Below are 23249 nucleotides of genomic sequence, written 5' to 3'. Positions count from 1 at the left end.
ATAATAAATCCTTAACAAATACCATTATTATTATTACGTTCAAATTAAGGTGGAAGAGATTTTGCTCATTCACAAAAAAAGAACTTCTTAGAAAGGATGTGATAAAACAGAGGCAGGCAGTTAAAGTCCAAGGATCTCTCCATATGTTCTAAGACTCTCGGATCTTAAAAATGTCAGTTACTTTCTAAGGACTTGAATCTCAATGGGATGATTTTTTTTTAATTCCTAGCAACTGTCTGCTGAATTGGAATTTTAAACATTTCTAACAAGAATTTATTGGAGGTAAATAAAATGCAAAGAATACAAGAATATTTATGAGAAACCCCCCCCCCAACCCCACAATCTTTCCCACAATTCTTGCTTCTATTTGTATGAAAACTCAAATGACAAAGCAGATCAAGTTGAATTTAAGAACTCGTGGAATTCCATAGAAAAATAAAAAATCTAGGAGATGGATTTCTGACAGGCTTCATCAGCCACCTTTGATAGTTTGGTAAGAAGGTTGAATCTTCCCTGCCCCAAGCTCTCTTCTCCATGTTGGATAGCCTCAGAACACACTGGAAGTTGAGGCTCATCAACCATTCTTGTCATGGTTGGTAGCCCAGTAATGACTACCATTTTATATTTAACTGCAATCTTTTTTTCACCGGTAGTTTCTAAAATATAAAACAAGGTTATTTCATGTCAAAATAACTGATGTAAATGTAGCGTTTGATTTTTGGAAATGTGGTTGTAAAGGATGCTTAATGCATATATGATTTACAAATGTTAAAACAGTCAATTGGATATTTGATTGATGGTCAGAATTAAATATTCAAAAATATTGAAAGTTAACTGCAAAATATTTTATCCCCTTCCCCTTCCCAAATAATCTCGAATGGCCTGCCTTCAATGTTTATTTTTCCCGATGATGGAGTGAATAATGACAATGTCAGCCAACAGTAGAGTAGGAAACATTCAAAGTGTTCAGAATGGGCCACTTCAAAACATTGGCTGTTTGAAATAAAAAGGCACACACTTGAGGCATGCATTTGGTTTTCTATCCTTGCACAAATAAGATTCATGTCCACAGCAGTGCTAAGATGTTTCTAAATATGCTTCCTAGTAGTGAAGGGCAAACGATTCTTTTAAAACCCTAAAACAATACAGAAAAATTCAATATACTGTAAGGTGGTAAAAGTGATCAACCTCACTGCCTTCAAGTCCTATCTTTGAACAGGCCTAAGTGTTGTCTGTTCAAAGGCAACACTTTGTCTTCCTGCTTAAGTACTCAAGCGAGGGACAATTTTCACTCCTGATTTCATGTCACTGATAAAAGGTACAGAGTGAAAAAATGATCACAAATGAGGTGTGTAATTACATTTCTGAATTTTCCTACTTAAAAAGGGAAACCTAATTCCAGATAATGACAATCACAGAAGCAAATTTCTCTGGCTAGCTTCATTTGGCCGGACCGAGACACACTGGCTTCCAACTCTGATTTGAGAAACACGCGAAGGTAACTGAAACCTAACATTTTCCATGTTTTCATGAAATGGAAGTGTTGGTCTGCATTTTCAAGCTAAGAGACTAAATAAATAATGATATACTGAGCACTCGGTGAGTTCACTCGAAGCCAAGGGAAGAAGAAAAGTTACATCACTTTCTTTCCATCAGGGATTAAAGTTTAAAGACCAGAATAGATAGGACTAGCAAAACATCTCATTTCTCTAAGGAGCACACTATCAGTTTGTAAGCAAATGAATGCTGTATGAAAGAAATGAGGATTTCATTTCTTTGATAGCTTCCATCAATTCTTTTTGAACAGCTGTGTTTTATTCATAAATATTAAGAGCTACTGTGACTGTGTTTTTCTTCAGGTGTTGATTGTGATGGAAAGAAAATAGTAGAAAATGGCATTTTATATGCCACAACAAAATAAAGCTTACAGCATTTAAAATTTACCAATTATTTTTCTTCAGAAAATGAAGAGATAAAAAGAACACTGAACCCTGAAAATATTTATATTTATAAAGCTGCATCTCCACCACATGAAGAGGAATCACTGGGTATGTTTATCAAGTGATGAACATTTGCTTATCTCTCAGTACCTCGTTCTTTAACAGAAGCTTCCAAAAGGGAAACGTTCTACTATTCAAACTGTTACCTTTTTGGAAAAGTCCTCTGCTTTTCTTTCACTTTCTTCGACTTTGGCTTTGTCCACACAAGCATCTATCAGAATTGACACAAAATTGTAGAAAAAGTGACGCAAAAACCAAGGTGATACAGTTGTCCTATTTTACTTCCTGTTCCCTCATACAGAGTAACTGTCAGTTTCTCACATGAATAACCCAAAGAGGCGAAATTGCAAACGAAAAGAAAGAAATTCTTATTTTACATTAGAAGTGACAAAATAAAATCGATGTTAGTATGGATCTACGAAGTCTTAAAAATTTCGGGAATATTACTGGGGGAAGCATAAGCTACATTCTTTTAAGGTAACTACAGGCTAAGAGGAGATGTGAGAAAATGGGTAATCTATGGCTCAGAAACCCCTAGCTGTATTATTTCTATAGAGATTAAAATACCGCTCAGAGGTTTGTGATCCTCCTTCTCCCTACAGCACCTGTGACATTCTACCAGAGATGGGAGGCAAGAGAGGAGAGTGACATTTGAAGGGGTTGGCAGAGGGAGCCTGAAATTCCAGTCCCTCAGAAACACCTTACCTTGAAAGATCAAGATGCCAAATTAAACAAAATTACACATTTTACTATACTGTAAAATAGCATAGTGATCTGTGAGAGTGACAGAAATGGACCAGACACTTCAGAAATCCATGAAAAGTTCAGGAGTTTCAGCTAGTTCTCATAAAATATCCAATGGTGATGGCTCCATTAGAAAATATCAACAATAAATATAGAGAGAGTTTTCTATGGACAAACTGCACTTGCAGTTCTCAGTTAATATGAGAGGGACACAGGCTGAAGCTTTAGGTGTTGGCTGATGCAGGGGATTAGAGGAGGCAGCAGAGGAGGAAGTGAAAAAGAAGACTGGAGTCGGGAGAGCCGGAGAAGGGACAACAGCAACCTTCCCTCCCCGGCTCTAGCCCTCCTCTCGGCTTGCGAGCTAATTGGCACTGGCTTGGGGGATAAAGAAAATACCATCAAGGGGTAATAAAGAAGACTGTTCTTACATACCTATAAGGTGAGTTAAGTCTATATCTAATCTCTGTCGGTATTTGAAATCAGGATCCATCCCACTGCAGTGGAGAACTATTTGTGAAACGCACTCTTCTATGATCTTGTAATACTGTGGCCTGATTTAAAAGAAAAAAGTGCAGGTTTTTACAGGCTATAAACAGTAGATTTTCATGAAGTATAAAATAAAATGAGTAAATTTTCTGCTAACCTTACACTCTTAACTTTCTTTAGGAATAGGAAATCTAAAAGGAAATCTGTTTCCGATCACGGTCTATGTTATTAGTTAAATGCTTACTATGTGTCAAGCACTGTTCTAAGGGCTGGGGTAGATACCAGTTAATTAGGATGGACAAATTTCCTGCACCACTCGAGGTCTGTAGTCTAAGTGGGTGAGAGATATTGCATCTCCATTTTACAGTTGAAGAAACTGAGGCAGAGAAAAGTTAGGTGACTTGCCCAGAGTCACACAGCTGGCAAATAATGGGGCAAGGATTAGAACCCTGGTGTTCTGACCCCCTGGCCTGTGCTCTTCCCACTAGACGTGCTGATCCTCATCCTAGCACAGAATCAACTAATTCTTAGAGATTGTTCTCAAATATAACTAAAAAGAAAAAGATGTGTCTTTCTAGTTCACTCTTTTTCGGATCTTGATGGCCACAGGATGAGTGCTATAATTATTAGGGATGCTAAACTTCAGAGACATATTTAAATTTTGCTAGTTATTTTAGCTGTTGTTCCAAAAGTGAAATGAAACAATCTGTAGAGTGTATGATCATGGGTTCAAAACATAACAAATGAATTCAAGAACTGCACCTGTTGAATGAATTTTATTTTGAAAGCGCAAAATTGGCAAGAAAAAACACACTGCATTTTATACAACCCATTGGCTTGAGAGTATTGGATCGATTTATAAAGAGGTGTGCATTAATTTTGACCAAGTTGTTTTAAATAAGCCATGTTATGAAAATAAACCTATTTATGATATTCAAAAAAGGAAAGATTCCAGCTCCCATTTCATAAAACTGTTGATTAAATTTTTAGTACTGTTTCATGGAGCGTAACGGAGGCCTCAAATATCAAAGGCATCTTGCAAATTATACTGCCAAATAAAGACTAAAAAATAGGCTTAAGGAGATGGTAAAGCTTTGGAAGATATTAAAAGAGATTGATTAGGCAAAAATGTTGATTTTTATCCAGAGCTAGCAAACATTAAAAATTCCCAAGGATAAGCACCATTGTGTAGCCATCTGAATTTAGAATAGCATTTGTAACTTCAGTGTTCTATCTATGGGCAAAGGTTTAATTCCAGTTGCTTCGAAAGAATTAAAAAAAAAAGCATGATTCAAGGCACTTTTTAAGACCAGAGAGTAGAGAACTAGGCACATCACTTTTGGAACAATAGCTAAAATTTCATTTCACGTCTTTATAAATGCAATCTTTTGGACACAGCTTATCACCCTAGTTCTGTCACTAACTGCTTGGGCCGCTATGTTTCGACTTTAATGGTATTTGTCAAAACATTTAATCTGGTTGAGACGATCGCAGTATAGTGAAGCAACATGTGTCAAAAAGATCTGATTATCTGGGGAAAAGGGGTCAGTGTTATAGTTGATTCATACTGAGATACTTCGGCATGCAGAGTCTTGAACTAAGTAATTCAATCAATCAATCATAATTACTGAGTGCTTACTACATGCAGAACTTACCGTGAGCACTGTACTATGGGCTTGGGAGAGTATGAGTGCTTAGAACAGTGCTCGGCACACAGTAAGTGCTTAACAAATACTATTATTACTTTTATTACTATGATTATACAACAGTATTAACAGACTGCCCATAACGAGCTTACACTCTTGAGAGGAAGACAGACATTAATATGAATAATTTATGCTATAATACATAATTTAAAGATATGTATGTAAGTGTTGTGGTGTTGGGGGTGGGGTGAATATCAAATGTCCAAAGGTCACAAATTGAAGTGAGCAATGAACCAGGGAGAAGAGGGTCTTATTAGGGAAGGCCTCTTGAAGGAGATGTGATCTTAATAATGCTTTGAAGATGGAGAGAGTGGTGGGCTAGTATATATGGAAGGGGAGTTCCAGGCGAGGGGATGATGTGGGGAAGAGGTTGGAAGTGAGACAGATGAGATCGGGGCACATAGAGTAAACTGGTTGCTACAGGAGCAGAATGTGTGGGCTGGGTTCCAGTAGAAGTGTAGAGAAGCAGCATGGCTCAGTGGCAAGAGCCCAGGCTTGGGAGTTAGAGGTCATGGGTTCTAATCCCGCTTATGCTACTTATCGGCTATGTGACCTTGGACAAATAAATCACTTAACTTCTCTGGGCCTCAGTTATCTCATCTGTAAAATGGGGATTAAGACTGTGAGCCCCCCTTTGGACAGCTTGATTACCTTGTACCCCCCCCCCCCCCAGTGCTTAGAATAGTGTTTGGCACATAGTAAACACTTAACAAATGCCATTATTATTATTATTAAAAGATTAGTGAGATGAGGTAGGATGGGGTGAGCTAATTGAGTGCTTTAGAGCCAATGGTAAGGACCTTCTGTTGGATTTAGAGATGGATGGGCAGCCATTGGAGGTTCCTGAGGAGTGGGGAGACATGCACTGAAGGGTTTTTTTGATAAATTATCTGTACGGCATAATGGGTATGGATTAGAGTGGGAAGAAACAGGAGGTTGGGAGGCCAGAGAAGAGACAGGTGTAACAGTCACGATGAGACAGTTTAAGTGCTTTGGATCAGCAGACTAGCAGTTTGGATGGAAAGGAATGGGCAGATTTTAGCAATATTGTGAAGGTAGATAGAACTGAAAGGATTTTGTGACAGACTGAATATGTGGGTGGAATGAGTCAAGGACAACACCAAGGTTATGAGTTTGTTAGGTGGGGAGGACAGTGGTGGTGTTTACAGTTAGGGGAAAGACAAGGGGAGGGCAGGTTTTGGGTGGGAAGATAAGGAGTTCAATTTTGGACATGTTTAATTTGAAGAGTCGGCAGGACCTCCAAGTACATATGTCTTGAAGGCAGGAGGAAATGAGATTGCAGGGAAGCAGAGAGGTCAAGGCCGGAGATGCAGATTTGGGAAGCTGCACAGATATAGCAATTGAAGCCATGGAGCAAATGAGTTCTCGAAGGGAGTGGGTTTAAAGGGAGAATAGAGGGCCATCTAGAACTGAGCCTAGAGGAACCCCTACAGTCAAAGGGTGGACGATAGAGAGGTAGTCAGCAAAAAAGACTGAGAAAGTGTTCAGAGACGTAGGAGGAGAACCGAGAGAACACAGTATCAGTGAGGCCAAGGGTGTATAAAGTTTCAAGGAGAAAAGGATGGTCTACAGTATCAAAGGCAGCTGAGAGGTCCAGGACGACTGGGATGGAGTAGGGGCCGTCAGATTTGGTGAGAAGAGGTCATTGGTTACCTTAGAGAGGGTTGTTTCTGTGAAGTGAAGAGGGAAAGAAGATCGGAGAGGATCTAGGAGAAAATTGGAGGACAGGAAATGGACATTCAGGATGTAAACAACTCTCTCAAGAAGTTTAGAGAGAAATGGTAGGAGGGAGATGAGCTGATAACTGGAGGGAGCCACGGGTCAAGGGAGGGTTTTTTTGTTTTGTTTTTTAAGGATAGGGAATAGATACATAAGCCGGGGTGAAAGAGCCATTAAAAAGTGAACAGTTAAAGGTAGGAGTCAAGGAGGTAAAAGGCAAGGGGCGAGTGTTTTAAAAAGGTATGAAAGGATGGGGTCAGAAGCACAGGTGGAGGGGGTAGATCTAGAGAAGGCGAGAGATTTCATCCTAAATTACTGCAGTTAACATAAAGAGAGTCGAAAAGAGTGGATGAAGGGGATACTGGAGGGTACATGGGAGATTTTAGGGAGACCACACCTGATGGTTTCAATTTTGTTGATGGAAGAATTAGGTCATTAGGGGAAAGAGATCGTGGGGGTGGGGGAGGTTTGAAAAAAGAACTAAATATCTGGACTGGTTGGTAGAGGAAGTGGCTATGGGAGTGAATTAGGAAGAAGTATTGTTGACAGGCAATGCAGAGGGCTGCAGTGAAGCAGATGAGAATGAATTTAAGGTGGACAAAGTCAGGAGATGTCTGGATTTCTTCCAAAAGCATCCCACAGCTAGGGCACAGGGGTGGAGGAAATCGACTGTGGGAGGTGATCCACGGTTGCAAATTAGTGATGTGAGACCAGCAGAGGGACAGGGGAGCAAAGGAGTTCGGTTTAATAGAAAGGTTGGTATTGAATATGTCGATTTGTGAGGGTAGTTTGGGTCCCGGGCACTTAGCCAAACACTTGGGAGAGTATAATATAACAATAAACAGATACAGTCCCTGTCCACAACAAGTTTACAGTATAGAGACGAGTGTTTAGAACATAGTATTGTACACAGTGCTGCTCAAATTCCTTTCCAACCATTACCGGCAACATAAATTGATGACAATTCTCTCACTGACAGAAAACGCACAAATACAATATAATACATTTTTGTTGTTTCAATTCAAATTTAAAGGACAAAAGAAAATCACTAAATTAAGATTAATGGATAGATTTGTGATGGAACCCAAGATGTGCACTATAATGAATATGATGTTAATTTAACAAGTTTTATTGTATCAACTAAACAGCCACTGTATTCACTGTTTTCCTTATGACACCAAATGCACTTTCAAACCTAGACTTTGAGCTCCTGGTGGACAGGGAACATGTCTACCGAAATTTTTCTTGTACTCTCCCAAGAATTTAGCACCTTACTTTGCCCATAGTATGCACTCAATAAATGGAGCTCTTATATGAACACCTATATAATTATTTGAGTGTAGGTGTCTATGTCCATGTTGAATATTAAAAATGTAAAAACAATAGTCCTGCAGCCAAGTCTATCCAAATAATATTCAATATCTTGCTCTGTATTCTCCCGAATGTCTAAGGCTTGTTACATTCCTCCCACTAGCATAAAGGAGGTATTATCCTTCGATGTGGAATTCATTTAATAAACAGGGAAATACTACCAAGAGATCATTCTTACCTCACAAAGTAGTCATTTCTGATCAGTAGTAGATGCTGCAAAATGGATAGCATGTAATTTTCTGAAGAAGTGTCCTTCAGCATGTTATTCAGAAGATGGAATATTTCACCCATGTCAGTATACAATGAGTCAAGGAAGCAAAGATTGTGATGACAATTTAAAAAGTCACTTGCTCATCTGAAATTTTCTAAAGTTTAAAAAATCTTCAAAGGAACCAAAAAGCCAATTTGCACAGGCAAATTTTATTTGATATGTTCTCCCAATCATGAATACTGGATTAAAAAACAAAATAAAAGGTAGGTTACTATAAGTAACCACTGGGAAGCTGGCTGTCTTGTGGTACTTTACAATTTCTTAGAAGTCCCTTTATGCCTTTAAATTTCCAGCACTGGGCAATATAAAAGTCATGTAAAACAGTGAATGTTCTTATTATAACGTTACATTTTTCCATGGAGAAAAATGGAATTAAATAGAATCCAGAAAATAACAATTTAAATTTTAGTATTTGCCAAGAAGTCATAGATATTTGAAATGCTCATGAAGATGCAACTCTCAAGCAAACAGGACCTTGAGAGAATGAAAGCAAATTTAAGATAATGAAGATGGCTGATTGAACAAATATTACTAACACTTTCCCAACAGTTTCACTGCTTGACGAAACCTGGAACTGAGACAATCTTATTTTTACTGAAAGGCTCTACCACATGGAAATGTATTTTAAGAGAAAGAACCATATGCATTCTAGAAGAAACCACATTTAAATGACCAAGACTCTTTGTTAACTGCATTAAAATGGATGATTATTTTAAAGGAAAACTCACTTTTAACCTGAAGTCATTAGAAATGCAAATTCAAAATGGGTTAAAAAAAAGACCTACTAAGTGATCACCTTGACAAGTTTCAGAAGACAATATACCAGTTAAGCCAAGTAAACCTAATAATTTACTCTGAGTGCTAAAGCTATTACATTATGCTTTCTCGGTGGATGTTACCGGACAGTTCTCAAAACAAGGAATTCATGGACAGCAAAATCATGATGAATGATTTAACCGAGTGTAATAATAATGTTGGTATTTGTTAAGCACTTACTATGTGCAGAGCACTGTTCTAAGCGCTGGGGTAGATACATGGTAATCAGGTCGTCCCACGTGAAGCTCACAGTTAATCCCCAATTTACAGATGAGGTAACTGAGGCACAGAGAAGTTAAGTGACTTGCCCACAGTCACGCAGCTGACAAGTGGCAGAGCTGGGAGTCGAACCCATGACGTCTGACTCCGAAGCCCAGCTCTTTCCACTGAGCCACGCTGCTTCCCCACTAGTGTAGATTATATTTGCTTGCTATAAAAACCGATAATGTCTTCAAAAACATGTATTTTATAAGAATACAGGGAATTTTTGTCTGAGCAGAAAAATACCTAAAAAAAAGAATAAATGGTTCACTTTCTAGACATGAATTAATTCTTCCAAGTCAAAGCACCATCAAAGCACCAAGTCAAAGCACCATCGGTGTACCTTGATACATTACGTCCGTGTCATAGGCATGCAATAATCTTCATTTTTCCAGCAAAGCCCTCGGTATTTTCTGAATGACCCTAGGACCTGCCGACCTGATTACCTTGTATCTACCCAAGCGCTTAGTACAGTGCCTGGCACAAGGTAAGTGCAAAACAACTACATCAGAAAAACAAAAAAAACTGTGGTCCCTATTCCTTGTTGTGAAACAACGTGTGTAGATACTTAAGCATCCCAATGATTTAAAAGCTGCATAGAATACAGTACCATAAAGAAATAATCTAATTATTATTTATCTAGGGAATTGTGGTTTGAGTTTTCCATTCCAACAGGCAGCTGTAATAGTGCCGGAGAGTTATTTTGTGGATGTCTCTGTCCTCCAAAGATTAACATTTAGCTAACTTGGTAGTTTGAAGCCAGGTTCTAGCACAATGTGAAACACAGTGAAGTCTTGGAGTCTGACATCGATATGTGCAGTACTCTATTCCTTGTGCGGCTGCACATTTGTAGCATGGCAGAGGGACCTCAAAAATTTCTGGCTTCATATTAGTCTATCTAATGCCATGATTTAGGTGGGAGAGGTACCTAGGAAGTTTTTTTGTTTTGCATTGTTTTCCTGGCAAGCGGAAAAGAATATTGGTGATCACAATGTGGTGTTTGGAGAATTGTCTAGGTAAAAGTAGGCCAGATTTGAAGGAGGAAGGAGATGTGGTTAGGTGGTGTTCAGTGGATAGGGCATCTTCAGCAGAGAAGGGAACACCATGAGTGAGGTAGCTGGTAGCTGAGTTGGGAAGGGGTACCGAGAACGGGCTTTGGGATGTCAGAAGGGAGTCGATAGTTAATGGGTTCGATAGCGTGAAGATATTTAGTTATAGGTTTAAGTAAACAAGATAAAAGGAAGGGAAAATAACACAAATGCCTACCCTCATGTAGTTACTAGAAAATAGCTTTGTAACCAGTAGTGGTTACTTAAGTATCCTGTGACGTGGATGATGACAGTGTTGATATTCACCATTAGAATAACCCCAAGACCCGGCAGGACTGTTCACCGCCACACACACACACACAAAAAAAAATGAAAAAAAATTAGGAAGAGTTGATTTATGGGTTCATATCTGGCTGAAAGGAATAGTAATAAGGATATTCGTGAGTTATAACGCATGTTGAGGCAAGCAGGGGAGGAAAGAAGATTCCTCTCAATACCGTTTGTGCCAGAGTCTACAGAACATTCACGGAATAAGGCTCATTCCTACTGAGAGATAAGGGGATGATGCTTCGGCATGTTCTGATGCAATAAAAATTAAAAATCAGAGTGAAATGACTGGAAAAAGAGGAAATATCACAAAATAAATCAAGTAGGTTTCCCCCACATAAGACACACCCTATAGACTATCTGCACTGAGTCACTTGCAAAATTTCCATCCAAAATAATCATTTTTTTTCAATGGAAGGATATTCCATTTCAGCTCGGATGTCATTTAGGCGGTGTGATAATTCGGTCAAGTCATCTTCTTTGTTGTCATCAAACACTCTCAACTGAATTTCAAGCTCCTCATTCTCTTTTGATTTCAAATCCTAATACACAAAAACACACTACAATAAGAACAGTCTGTTTGAACAAAGAATATATTTTCATCCTTAACAGTGGATCATTTATAACCCATTTTGATAGTCAAATATTAACCAAAACAAATGCTTTTCAAAAACAAATGAGTTACACCTAATGGCTTAGTTTCAAAGGGTGAGCTCACCTCCACAAGTCACGCTAATTGTATTGTTTTTGCATACTCAATTTTCCAACAATTAACATTTTAAAAGAGTAAAATCAATGTCAGTAAATGGGTTGCCAACAATTACCGTCAAATGGCGTAGTTTGACTGGAGTACACTGATCAAATATCATCATACAATAATTCAATCATCTGACAATCCAGGGCTCGGACAAACACGTGAGTATTATGGATAAATTATACTGATGAGGACAGAGGCAAAATCATACTTCAGCACAACAATCACTCCAAGTGTAGTATAAAAATTATTCAAACAATTCAAAACCAGCACTGTGAATATAAATCAATTTCATGGTGCTTTCTCCTCAATTTGATCTCTTATTAACTGATGTTCATTATTTAATGTTTACCTAAAATAGCCAAAAAACTCCAACCAACTGCATCAGACTGACTACAGTCCCAGTTTCCCCTGGGGTTCAAAGTCTAAGAGGGACGGGAGAACAAGAACTTAAGCCCCATTTTACCGATAAGAAGCATGGCCTAGTAGCAAGAGTACGGGTTTGGGAGATCTAATTCCGGCTCTGTCACTTGACTGCTCTGTGACCCTGGGCAAGTCACTTAGCTTCTCTAGGCCTCAGTTACCTCATCTGTAAAATGGGGATTAAGACTGTGAGCCCCACGGGGGACAACCTGATGATCTTGCATCTCCCCCAGTGATTACAGCAGTGTTTGGCACATAGTAAGCTATTAACCAATTCTAAAATTATCATTATTATTGCTGTTATTATTAAGAAAAGTGAACTATGGGGAAGTTAAATGACTTGCCCAGGGTCATACAGCAGGCATGTGGCAGAGCTGGGATTAAAACCCAGGTCCTCTTCTCAATGTTTTCTCTTTAGACATGGACATGAAGCAGTGGTACCAAATGGGACACAGGAGTGACTTTCTTAAAAATAATTTACAGGGAGACAATTTATAAGTGAGTCATCACAAATGGAGCGGGGATAGTGAGATGATGCTACTAAGATACCTCAGGTTACCAGGGATCCCTTGAGACTGTAAGTTCGTTATGGGCTGGGAAAGAGTCTATCCACTCTGTTATACTGTGCTCGCCCAAGCACATAGCACAGTGCTTCTCAGACAGTCCATGCCCAATAAATATGGGACGATTATTCTTTTAAAAGACTGAGTGCAGGGATATGGACTCTGTGTCTCATTAAATTCTTTTAGTTGACACAAACCCAGGATTCAGTGGAATCTAGGTGTCCTGTGGGCATTAAATAAATATCTGTCTACCATCTTACAAGACTCATTTAGAATCTTGGATAGAGTTATGATTCATTTACCTATCTTTTTTTTTTAAATCAAGTACAGGAAATCTATAAATTAGCCATTTTGGCTGACTGTATTTTGAACAGTTGGCTTTTTATCTGTCCAGCACTGATTCAGCAGATGACACGTTAATCCCTGGCATATTTTTTATTAGTAATAATAATAATTATTATAATTATGGTATTTGTTAAGTGCTTACTATGGGCCAGGCACTGTGTACAAAGCGATGGGTGGATACCTGCAAATTGGGTTGGACACAATCCCAGTCCCACGTGGGGCTCACAGTCTCAATCCCCATTTTCCAGATGAGGTAACTGAAGCCCAGAGAAGTGAAGTGACTTCCGGAGGTCACACAGCAGACAAGTGGCGGGGGCAGGATTAGAACCCATGATCTTCCGATTCCCAGGCCCCTGCTCTAGCCGCTACACCATGCTGCTTCCCTGCCTCCTCCTGCGCAGGCTCCTGTCACTTAGGGCTACAATTTACAAACTTATAACTTGGTAACTGGGTTTACAGTGACCTCGGAGAAGACCCACAATGGCTCATCTGGTGATACTCTCGGCAAACACATAAGTTCTGCAAACTTCTATAGAGAACTTTTGCCTGCGTCCTTATGAGGCATAAGTAACACTTATAACACATGTCACGTAATGCAGGGTCTCTTTCTTCCTGGGCAACAAAGAGCTATTCTGCTTTCATTGCCGCCTTACTTGGGAAAATCAGTGTGACTCAGTGGCAAGAGCCCAGGCTTGGGAGTCAGAGGACGTGGGTTCTAATCCTGACTCCGCCTCTTGTCTGCTGTATGACCTTGGGCAGGCCACTTCATTTCTCTGTACCTAAGTTGCCTCTTCTGTAAAACGGGGGTGAAGACTGTGAGCCCCAAGTAGGACTACCTGATTACCTTGTATCTATTTAAGCACATAGTAAGCGCTTAAATGCCATAATTATTATTATTACTACTTGTGAACTAAGTTGATTTCCTCCTGGTAGATCATTAAGGAAATTTCAAGAATGTAACAAAATCACTATAATATTGGAAGCTAATACAGTCACCTTGTACTTATATTGCTAGCCAGCTCCTTAAACCAAAAAAAAAAAAAATGTACTTTTTAGACTGAGTTCCTAAGGAGGAATGAATAATTCCTGCAATTATGTGTTTCTCCTGCAAAGTGATTAAAATAGACCATCTAAACTTCTGTGCATCCTCCCACTGAAACACTAAATTTAATCCATCCAATTGATCAGAAAAGAGAGTAATTTTAGGCATGTTGAATCGAGACAAAGATCTTCATGCAATCAATATTCAATCTCAAGAAGAGATCCACTGATACGACCTCAAAAGCACAGTGGGGGAAATGACTACCATTAGGAACGGCAAGGCTAAATTCTGATGTATCCTTTTATATAATACTAGGGAACTCCACTTCCGAATTAGCTGAAACATGAAATAATTTAGACCACCTTCTCCTTGTTTATCCCAGAAAACCAAAATTTCTAATCCTTTAAGAACAGCAAAAAGAGCTTTAAATGATTTTCCATCTGCACATTGCTGGAGGATCATCCTTCCTTCCAATGGCACAGTAAAACACACCGATGTCATTCTGAAAATCCGCACACACACTTACCGGCAACATTTTCTTAAGGCCAGAACGAAGAAACTCATTTCTCAAATGTATCCGGAAGTCAAGATCATCGGGAGAGGTCACAAGAGCATTAATAAACTGCATACAAGCCACCTGCAATTAGAAATGCCACAATTAAAAAGTGTAAATTTCAGAAATAGAAATTTACTCACAAGAGTCCCTTTGACTTGCCTTATAGTATTGAGATAAACTTCAAGAGAAATCTAGAAATAAAAATGTGTTAGAGTCCAAAGAAATAGGGTGATAATCACCGATCTCAATGTAATTGCAATTGATGATACTGAATCTCCTAAATCCAGAATATAATCAGAGATACACTTGATCATATGATTCACGATCAAATTCTTACATGAGTTTATCATATCACTTTAATTAAATCTAGGCCGCTCTTAGACAGGAAAAAATGGGTTTTTAAGTATACAGCACTTTTTAAAAGTACTGATAATTTTAATTTTCTTTCCCCCTTGGTAAATGCTAACCAAGGCCTAAAATTCTATCATTTCCAACAAGGTAATCCTTCGCATACACTGAAAAACCAAGCAGTGACTCATAAATGCTACATTTTAAAATATCAGTTGATACCATACCACTTTTTGTCAAATTAGATCTTTTATTCCCACCAAAGTGAGCCCCATGTGGGACTCGGACTGTCCAACCTGGTTTTCTTGTACCTAGTAGCTTAGAATAGTGCCTGCCAAATAATAACGGCTTAAATGCCATTTAAGAAAAAAAACAAAAAAACCCTTGCCTAATTAATTTAGATATACCCCAACACAGAAGAGTGCTTGACACAAAATAAGTACATAACAAATACCATAGTTAGAATTATCAAGAAATGGTATAAATTGAGAACTTACGAAGTACAGAACACTGTACTTTACTTTTTATCGATATGGGCAGGAAACATGACTACCAACTCCGTTGTACCGTACTCTCCCAAGCACTTAGTTCACAAGCAGTATAGCCTAGTGGAAAGAGCACGGTCCTGAAAGCCAGAGGACCTGGGTTCTAATGCCGGCTCTGCAACTTACTTGCTGTGTGACCTTGGGCAAATCACTTAACTTCTACGGGGTCTGAGGTCCCTCACCTGCAAAATGTGGATGCAATACTGCTCTTCCTCCTACTTCGACTGTAGGAACCTGATTATACTGTTTCTATCCCACTTCTTGGCATATAGTAAGTGCTTAATAGATACCACAATTATTATTATTATTACCATCATCAAGTTGATTGATTATATCTTTTCATTTGGCATTTAGCTGACTTGGAATTTTTTTTTTACTTTAGAGACCAGCGCAAATATACCATGAGTTATGGCAAATGTAAAGAACTATTTTCAAATCATTACAATGATGATGATAATCATGGTATGTTAAGCATTTATTATATGTAACGCACTGGGTTGATACAAGATGCACAGACAGAAAATTCTACCTAAATAGTAGTGGGATTTCAGCTGAAGTGGGGAAAGAGTTGAAAGTCCCTTCCCACTAGACCTGAATTAATTAGGATGAAGGTGAGTTGAGAGCATAATTATCTCCAACAGTAGGGAAAAGGTATTCTCCCCTCAAATCAAGAAGCTTTTCCTCTCTGACAGCACAAATCCTCCCTGGCCTCCTTTATGGTGGCCATACATCTGGTTTTATTGCTGACAGTCCCTATCTGGAACTGGGAGGACATCAGACACCTATTCCGTTATTTTAATTTCAAGTGCTTCCCTCCGCTGTGGCTCCCGCTACCAAGTTCCACAACTCAGAAGTGGGACCCGATTTCAGAGAGGGGAGAATAAGAACTCTATAGATATAACCAAGATTCAGATGGAGTTGGATCAACTCCTATAAAATTATTATTAATAATGAAAAGTGCACCTAATTAATGAATGGGCTGGGGTAGATACAAGTTAATCAGGTCAGAGAGAGTCCCTCCTGTCCCACATGGCCAAGTAGGAGGGAGACCAAGTATTTAGTCCCAATTTACAGACGAGAAAACCGAGGCCCAGATAAATTGAATGACTTGCCTAAGGTCACACAGCAGGCAAATGGCAGGGCTAGAATTACAACTCAGGTCCTCTAATTCCCAGGACCATGCTCTTTCCACTTTTCCATTCTAAAAGAGAACTGCTCATTATTTCAGTCCTAGACAATTTAAAGTGTTTCTTCGAAACGTTGTGCAATATAAAGATTCATTCAATCATTCAAACACTTATCGAGCTCCTACTGTGTGCAAAGCACTGTACTAAGCACTTGGAAGAGTAGAATACAAGAACTAGATGCATTCCCTACCCACACGAGCTCACAGTCTAGAGGGAGAGAGCCATTAATATACATACATAAATAGATAGCTATAGATATATAGCTATCTATCTATAAGTATAGATAGATATATCTAGAGAGAGAGAGAGAGAGAGAGAGAGAGATAGCTATAGATAAATGGGGAGATATCTCTATATATCTATATATATTTATAGATATATCTCTACATATCTATATTATACATATAGATAGATATATCTATATAGAGAGATATAGAGATATATAGAGATAGATATATAGGGATAGATACAGAGAGATAGAGATATATCTATATATCTACTTATAGATATATCTCTATCTCTTTAGAGATATATCTATATATCTACTTATAGATATATCTCTATCTCTCTATATATCTATCTATATATCTATCTAGAGATATATCTATATATCTACTTATAGATATATCTCTATCTCTCTATATATCTAGATAGATAGATAGATAGACAGATCTCTACATATCTATATAGATATATAGAGACATATCTATATGTCTCTATATCTATCTATATATAAGTATATATAGATATGTCCCTATATATCTACTTACAGATATATAAGTAGATATGTAGATATAGAGATAGAGATATATATCTACTTATAGATATATCTCTACATATCTATATATCTATGTAGAGATATATCTATAAGTAGATATATAGATATATCTCTATCTCTCTCTATCTCTCTATCTACATATCTACTTATATATCTGTAAGTAGATATATAGAGACATATCTATATATACTTATATAGATAGATATAGAGATATAGAGATATGTCTGTATATTTATAAGTTTATATAGATATATATCTATAAATATAGATAGATAGATAGATAAATATATAGATATATAGATATACATACACTTGTGCTGCGGGGATGGGAGGGAAGATGAATGAAGGGAGCAAGTCAGGACCACACAGAAGGGAGTGGGAGAAGAGGAGAGGAGGGCTTGGTCAGGGAAGGCTTCTTGGAGGAGACGGGCCTTCAATAAGGTTTTGAAGTGGGGGAGAGCAATTATCTGTCTGATATGAGGAGGGAGTTCCAAGCCAGAGATAGGATGTGGACGAGAGATCAGCGAAGAGATAGACGAGATCGAGGTACAGTGAGACGGTTAGTATTAGAGGAACGAAGTGTGCAGTGTGGGCTGTGTAGGAGAGTAGCGAGGTGAGGTAGAAGGAGGCCAGGTGATGAAGTGCTTTGAAGAGGACTCTCCTCTTTCCCATCCCCAACCACCGCCCCATAATTGCAGGTAGAAGGGAATCAACAGAATGCTAATTGCCAGGTGTTCCATGCATTATTCCTGAACAGCATTTCTGGAAAATGCCTGATGAAGTTTCAGGCTACTGGCTAATAGTTTAATTGAACAGCTGCACATTTTAATTGATTTATTTTAAAACAGGCAGTCAGTAATGTAATACTAAAAGGGCTGATACACAGTGAAAGACTGCAAGGGGGCTCTGGGGAAATACAGGGTTTGGTAAAAGACGTTAACTGCAAGAAGTGGAAATAACAAACAAATCAATAGTTGCTAGGGAGAAAAAAACTCAAATGGAAAACATTCCACCTTAATTACATTCCCTAGTTTTATTTAATGAAACACCTAAGAAATGATCAGTAAACCATTATACGGCTCAAACTCATCCACGGCTATTAAAGAATTTAAGCCTTTCACTCTACCAGCTGTTGCCCAGTATACGTAAATTCCAATGCTGCAGTGGCCATTCTTCGAAGAGAGCTACTCGTAGAAGAAAGAGAAATTGTGCAGTTTTTCCGCTAGCCGCTAGATTCGCAACAAATGATACGAAGGTGGTTGCTCAAGGGCTACGTTTCAAGAAGAAGTTATTACTCGTCGTGAAATCTTTATAGAGCAAACAAGGACTATATTGAGAAATGCATTATAGAGCAAAGTCCTACTGAATTTCAAGACCTTGTGATTATCACTTGAGATAATGAGCCTTCAAGGTAAGTATTCTTTGGAATTATATCAACTGATCATATCGAGTTTCACCTCTGACACAAATTTTGGAAAACAGCGAAGAGTACTCTAGCAACCGCTTGTCATCAATTACTGCCTTCAGAGGTCAGTTTTGCTTCATTTTTGCACGGCCTTTCATATAGCTGCAAACACCTGGAAGGACGCAGCTGTGGATAATATTCATTCACTCATTCAATAGTATTTATTGAGTGCTTACTATGTGCAGAGCACTGTACTAAGCGCTTGGAATGTACAATTCGGCAACCGATAGAGACAATCCCTGCCCATGGACGGGCTTACAGTCTAATCGGGGGAGACAGACGGACAATAACAAGACAACTTAATCATGATAAATAGAATCAAGGATAATACACATGACCAAAATCATATCATCACTGCATCTGCTTGAATGTCCCTTGCTGTGGTAGGACAGTGACACGACCCAACAAGCCAGAGTACTTGTCCAGTTCAAAATTAACAGACAAAAAAGATGCCATGTTAGGACTGTTTTTGCCCGAACAAATTCTGGCTTCATGTTTTTCATTAATGCATTAGAAATAAAGAGAACATTTCTGTCAGAAACAAGTTAATGAGTCTTGCGGTAGTAGTCTTCCACACGTGAAAGTGTTCGGATAAAGCAGATAATAAAATGGGGAATTTCCTGAGAACGGGCTTGGGAGTCAGAGGACGCGGGTTCTAATCCCGGCTGAGCACTTGTCTGCTGTGTGACCTTGGATAAGTCACTTAACCTTTCTGTGTCTCAGTTACCTCATCTGTAAAAATGGGGATTAAAAAATGTGAGTCTATGTGGGACAATCTGTTTACCCTGTATCTATCCCAGTATTTAGAACAGTGCTCGGCACATAGTAAGTACTTAACAAATACTATAGTTATTAATCATTATAATTATTATTACTGAATAGGCCATTAAATGCTTTTAAAACAAGCATAGCTGTTCGAGATATTATAATTAAGCTAAGTGGGCTACATCAATTGATTTTTTTTTAAAAATGATCATTTTATTTGTAAGGTATTTTCAAACCAACAAAGGTAGAAAAGAATTAACGTCATACAGAAGGGCATTACAGCCTACAATGTTAAATGCTATCAGCGACTGTGTGACATCTACTTCGGCTAAGCTTACTTTTTATAGCTTTCTAGGATAAGGACTGCAATTAGCAACACTCAATACAGAACACAATTTATGAAATGTTAAAATCTGGTTGCCCAAATAAGCAATACCATTCAAAATTGATGGTTTTCATTGCTCCCTTATAGACCTAAACTTCTTGTGCGCAGAGAACATGTCTATCAGCTCTGTTGTACTAAACTCTCCCACGGGCTTTGTACAAGTGTTTAGCGCTTTGCACACATAAAGCGCTCACCAAATATCATTAATTGATTCAAAATTACCACTGCTTCCATATATCATCCAATATTTAGTCAAAGAGCACACACAGTAATTGAAACAGAAATTTGGAGTTGCTAAAAAAATGTATTTGAAGGCAACCTAAAACTATAGCATTCCATATTTAAGTTCCTAAAGGGAGGAACTGTGTCTCTATTTTCACTTAACTATCGCAAACACCTAGAAGTTTAATGTTCCACAACATAGGGAACACAACCTCTTTACTTAGAGAAGAAAAGAAATAGACTGCCATAATAGTCCCTGTTATTGCCTACAAATGTCTCCAAAAAGCTCTGTAATTAACACAAATGTGGGCTGCATTGGATAAAAAGGGCATCATGCAAATGATGACATGGGGGATGAATGCATGTAATGGCAAATACTAGTTCACACAACGAATTGCTAAATGACGCATTTGACTCAAAAATTAAGTTAACAATTAATGGCCTGATATAATAGAAGATTTACAATCTGCTATCCTTGAGAGCAGGAAATATATGGATTTTTAGATGTCTGGACCACAGCTTGTGAGGAGAACATACCACAATATTCCAGCTTATATACTCAATGTAAGCTCAAACACTAATGATATATTCTACATTTGTGTACATGACATAGGCATTTTTATATGTACATATACATATACACACACACACACTCCCTCACATGCCCATATAGCTGATTCCAGGGCAAAAACTAGTGAAAATGGCCACTAGTTTTAAAAAAAAAAATGTAGCAATAACTCTGCTTGGATTTTGTTATTAATTTCATTGCTCAGTTTTCAACTCACAGATGATAAACACCTGCTCACCTAATACCAGTGCATTAAAGCAAAGAAAGTGATATGAATTTAAAGAGCAGAAAACGTTTTTCCTTATGTGGCCAGGAACAAGTGACCTTGATTGAGGGCCTCAACCTTTAAAGACCATGATCAGGCTCTCAGTTGTCTGTCACTAAATCTCTTTTATATTGATTTGTAAAGATTACACAAATAATCTTTGACATTTTTCTCTAGACATTCTGGGGGAAGTCAAGGCTTCAATGATCTCATTGACAAAGGATACTTTAGCCCACAGAAGGCACATACCTAAAGTACTAAAAAAAAAAAAAAAAAAAAAAAAAACAAAATTCCACACTATGAATATTTGTTGAATCACGGCTGCAAGACTAGTTTTTAGCCTACTTACAGAATTTCTAAAAGTCAATTAATTCCCAAATCGCTAGGTAAACATTTACAAGCTCCTTTTAATTTCTACATGATTTGGCATTTCTAACATGCATAATGATGCAAACAAAATACACGACTTAACAAAATCATTATACAGTGCTCACTATAACATCTAGCCTTACTGACAAAACATTTATGTATTTTATTGGTTTAAGACATATGTTCTCAGGAAGATAATATCACATCATTGCTCTCATTGAAGTTATTAAATTATGTAGAAGGAAAACAAAACAGAAATTCCGGCCCAGTCTGCACACGTTAAAACAAATGCCCCTTTTCAAATAATAAATCCCCAATCAATATGACTCGTAACAGTGAAATTGACTGCTGCCTTGATTTCACTGCAGATCAGCTTAATTGGTATTTATTGACCTACTATGAACAGAGAGCACATATTAGGTCTTGAGCATATCACTTGTTAATTTCTAAGTGCTCAAAAAATTTTATTACTGGTAGCAGCGTGGCTCAGTGGAAAGAACCCGGGCTTGGGAGTCAGAGGTCATGGGTTCTAATCCCCGCTCCGCTGCTTGCCGGCTGTGTGACTTTGGGCAAGTTACTTCACTTCTCCATGCCTCAGTTCACTCATCTGTAAAATGGGGATGAAGACTGTGAGCCCCATGTGGGACTACCTGATCACCCTGTATCCCCCAGCACGTAGAACAGTGCTTTGCACATAGTAAGCGCTTAATAAATACCATCATTATTATTATTACCAATTCAAAGATGTAATTGAAGACAAAACAAACTGTGACCATCTAATGGGAGCAATTGGTAACAAAACGCAAACAAAAAATGACACAGACTAAATAGACTGATAGGTGCTAAGGATGCCTAATGAGATGACAAGATTGTAAGGATTACTGGAAAAATGATTTAAAATCCTTGAAGAGAGGAATCATGTCTTCTACCTCTTTTATTACTTTCCAACTGCTTAGTACAGTGCTATAAATGTAATGTGTAATTTATTTATATTACTGTCTGTCTTCCCCTCTAGACTGCAAGTCCGTTGTAGGCAGGGAACACATCTACCGACTGCTTTATTGTAGTCTGCCAAGTGCCTATTACAGTTCTCTGTACACAGTAAGTGCTCAAAATGCAGTTTTCTGTACACAGTAAGCGCTCAATCAATGCCACTGATTGGCTGATTGTACTGCACGACGTATGGCCATAATCGAGACTTATGATCGACTGATTAGGCTCTTTTTTAGGAGGGCACTGAAGGCGGAAAGACATATCGTATCAAAGTGCTTATATCACACTTGGATGTTTAAGTCCCAAATCAGTTTTTTTGCCTTTACATACCTAACCATATGGATAGTTCTTTGTCTAGAGGAACTTGTAACATCCCTGGAATATTCATTTTTACCCTCAAGGAAACAGTTATTGCTGCCAAATGCAGATATAGTTTTAAAGAAGACTCAAAAGCCTTCCCATACAGATTTTTACCACCGGCCCAAACAAATGCTAAGGAGCTTCATCATGTGTCTGCCACCTATAAGGAATGATGTGATTTATATCCTATTTCTTGACACTCTACCTGAACGCTAAAAATAAAATACCATTCCCAAAGTATGCAACAGTTAGTTTCCAGAAACCTAGAAAGGCTTCTAAAACTGTACCGATGTGTGGGCAGGGAACATGTCTACCAATTCTGTGGCATTTGTATTCTCCCAAGCCCTTAGTACACAGTAAGTGCTCCATAAATACCACTGATTGAAATGCCATCGATTGCTTATGAGACGATTCAAACTAGTTTGTTTTTTTTTTTTTTACAATCAAAAAGGAAAAAGTTGAACACTTATTATGTTTAAATCTAATCCGCTCTGTATTTAATGAGAAATACATTATGACTGATAATTTCAGTTTGCTGGTAGGTA

General features: G+C 38.1%; 1 protein-coding gene across 1 annotated transcript in view; it reads right to left on the bottom strand.

The window, feature by feature from the left end:
• DIAPH2 (diaphanous related formin 2) overlaps positions 1-23249 on the bottom strand; it is a 692146-nt gene that overhangs the window by 493759 nt on the left and 175138 nt on the right. The window contains 5 exon segments of the mRNA XM_029067298.2: positions 2147-2211; positions 3177-3295; positions 8226-8342; positions 11195-11313; positions 14425-14535. Coding sequence (XP_028923131.1) covers positions 2147-2211; positions 3177-3295; positions 8226-8342; positions 11195-11313; positions 14425-14535 — 531 coding nt within the window.

Source organism: Ornithorhynchus anatinus, chromosome 6 (assembly GCF_004115215.2).
Source record: "Ornithorhynchus anatinus isolate Pmale09 chromosome 6, mOrnAna1.pri.v4, whole genome shotgun sequence".
NCBI lineage: Eukaryota > Metazoa > Chordata > Mammalia > Monotremata > Ornithorhynchidae > Ornithorhynchus > Ornithorhynchus anatinus.
Note: the sequence above shows the minus strand (reverse complement) of the source record. Positions and strands in the feature narration are given on the sequence as shown.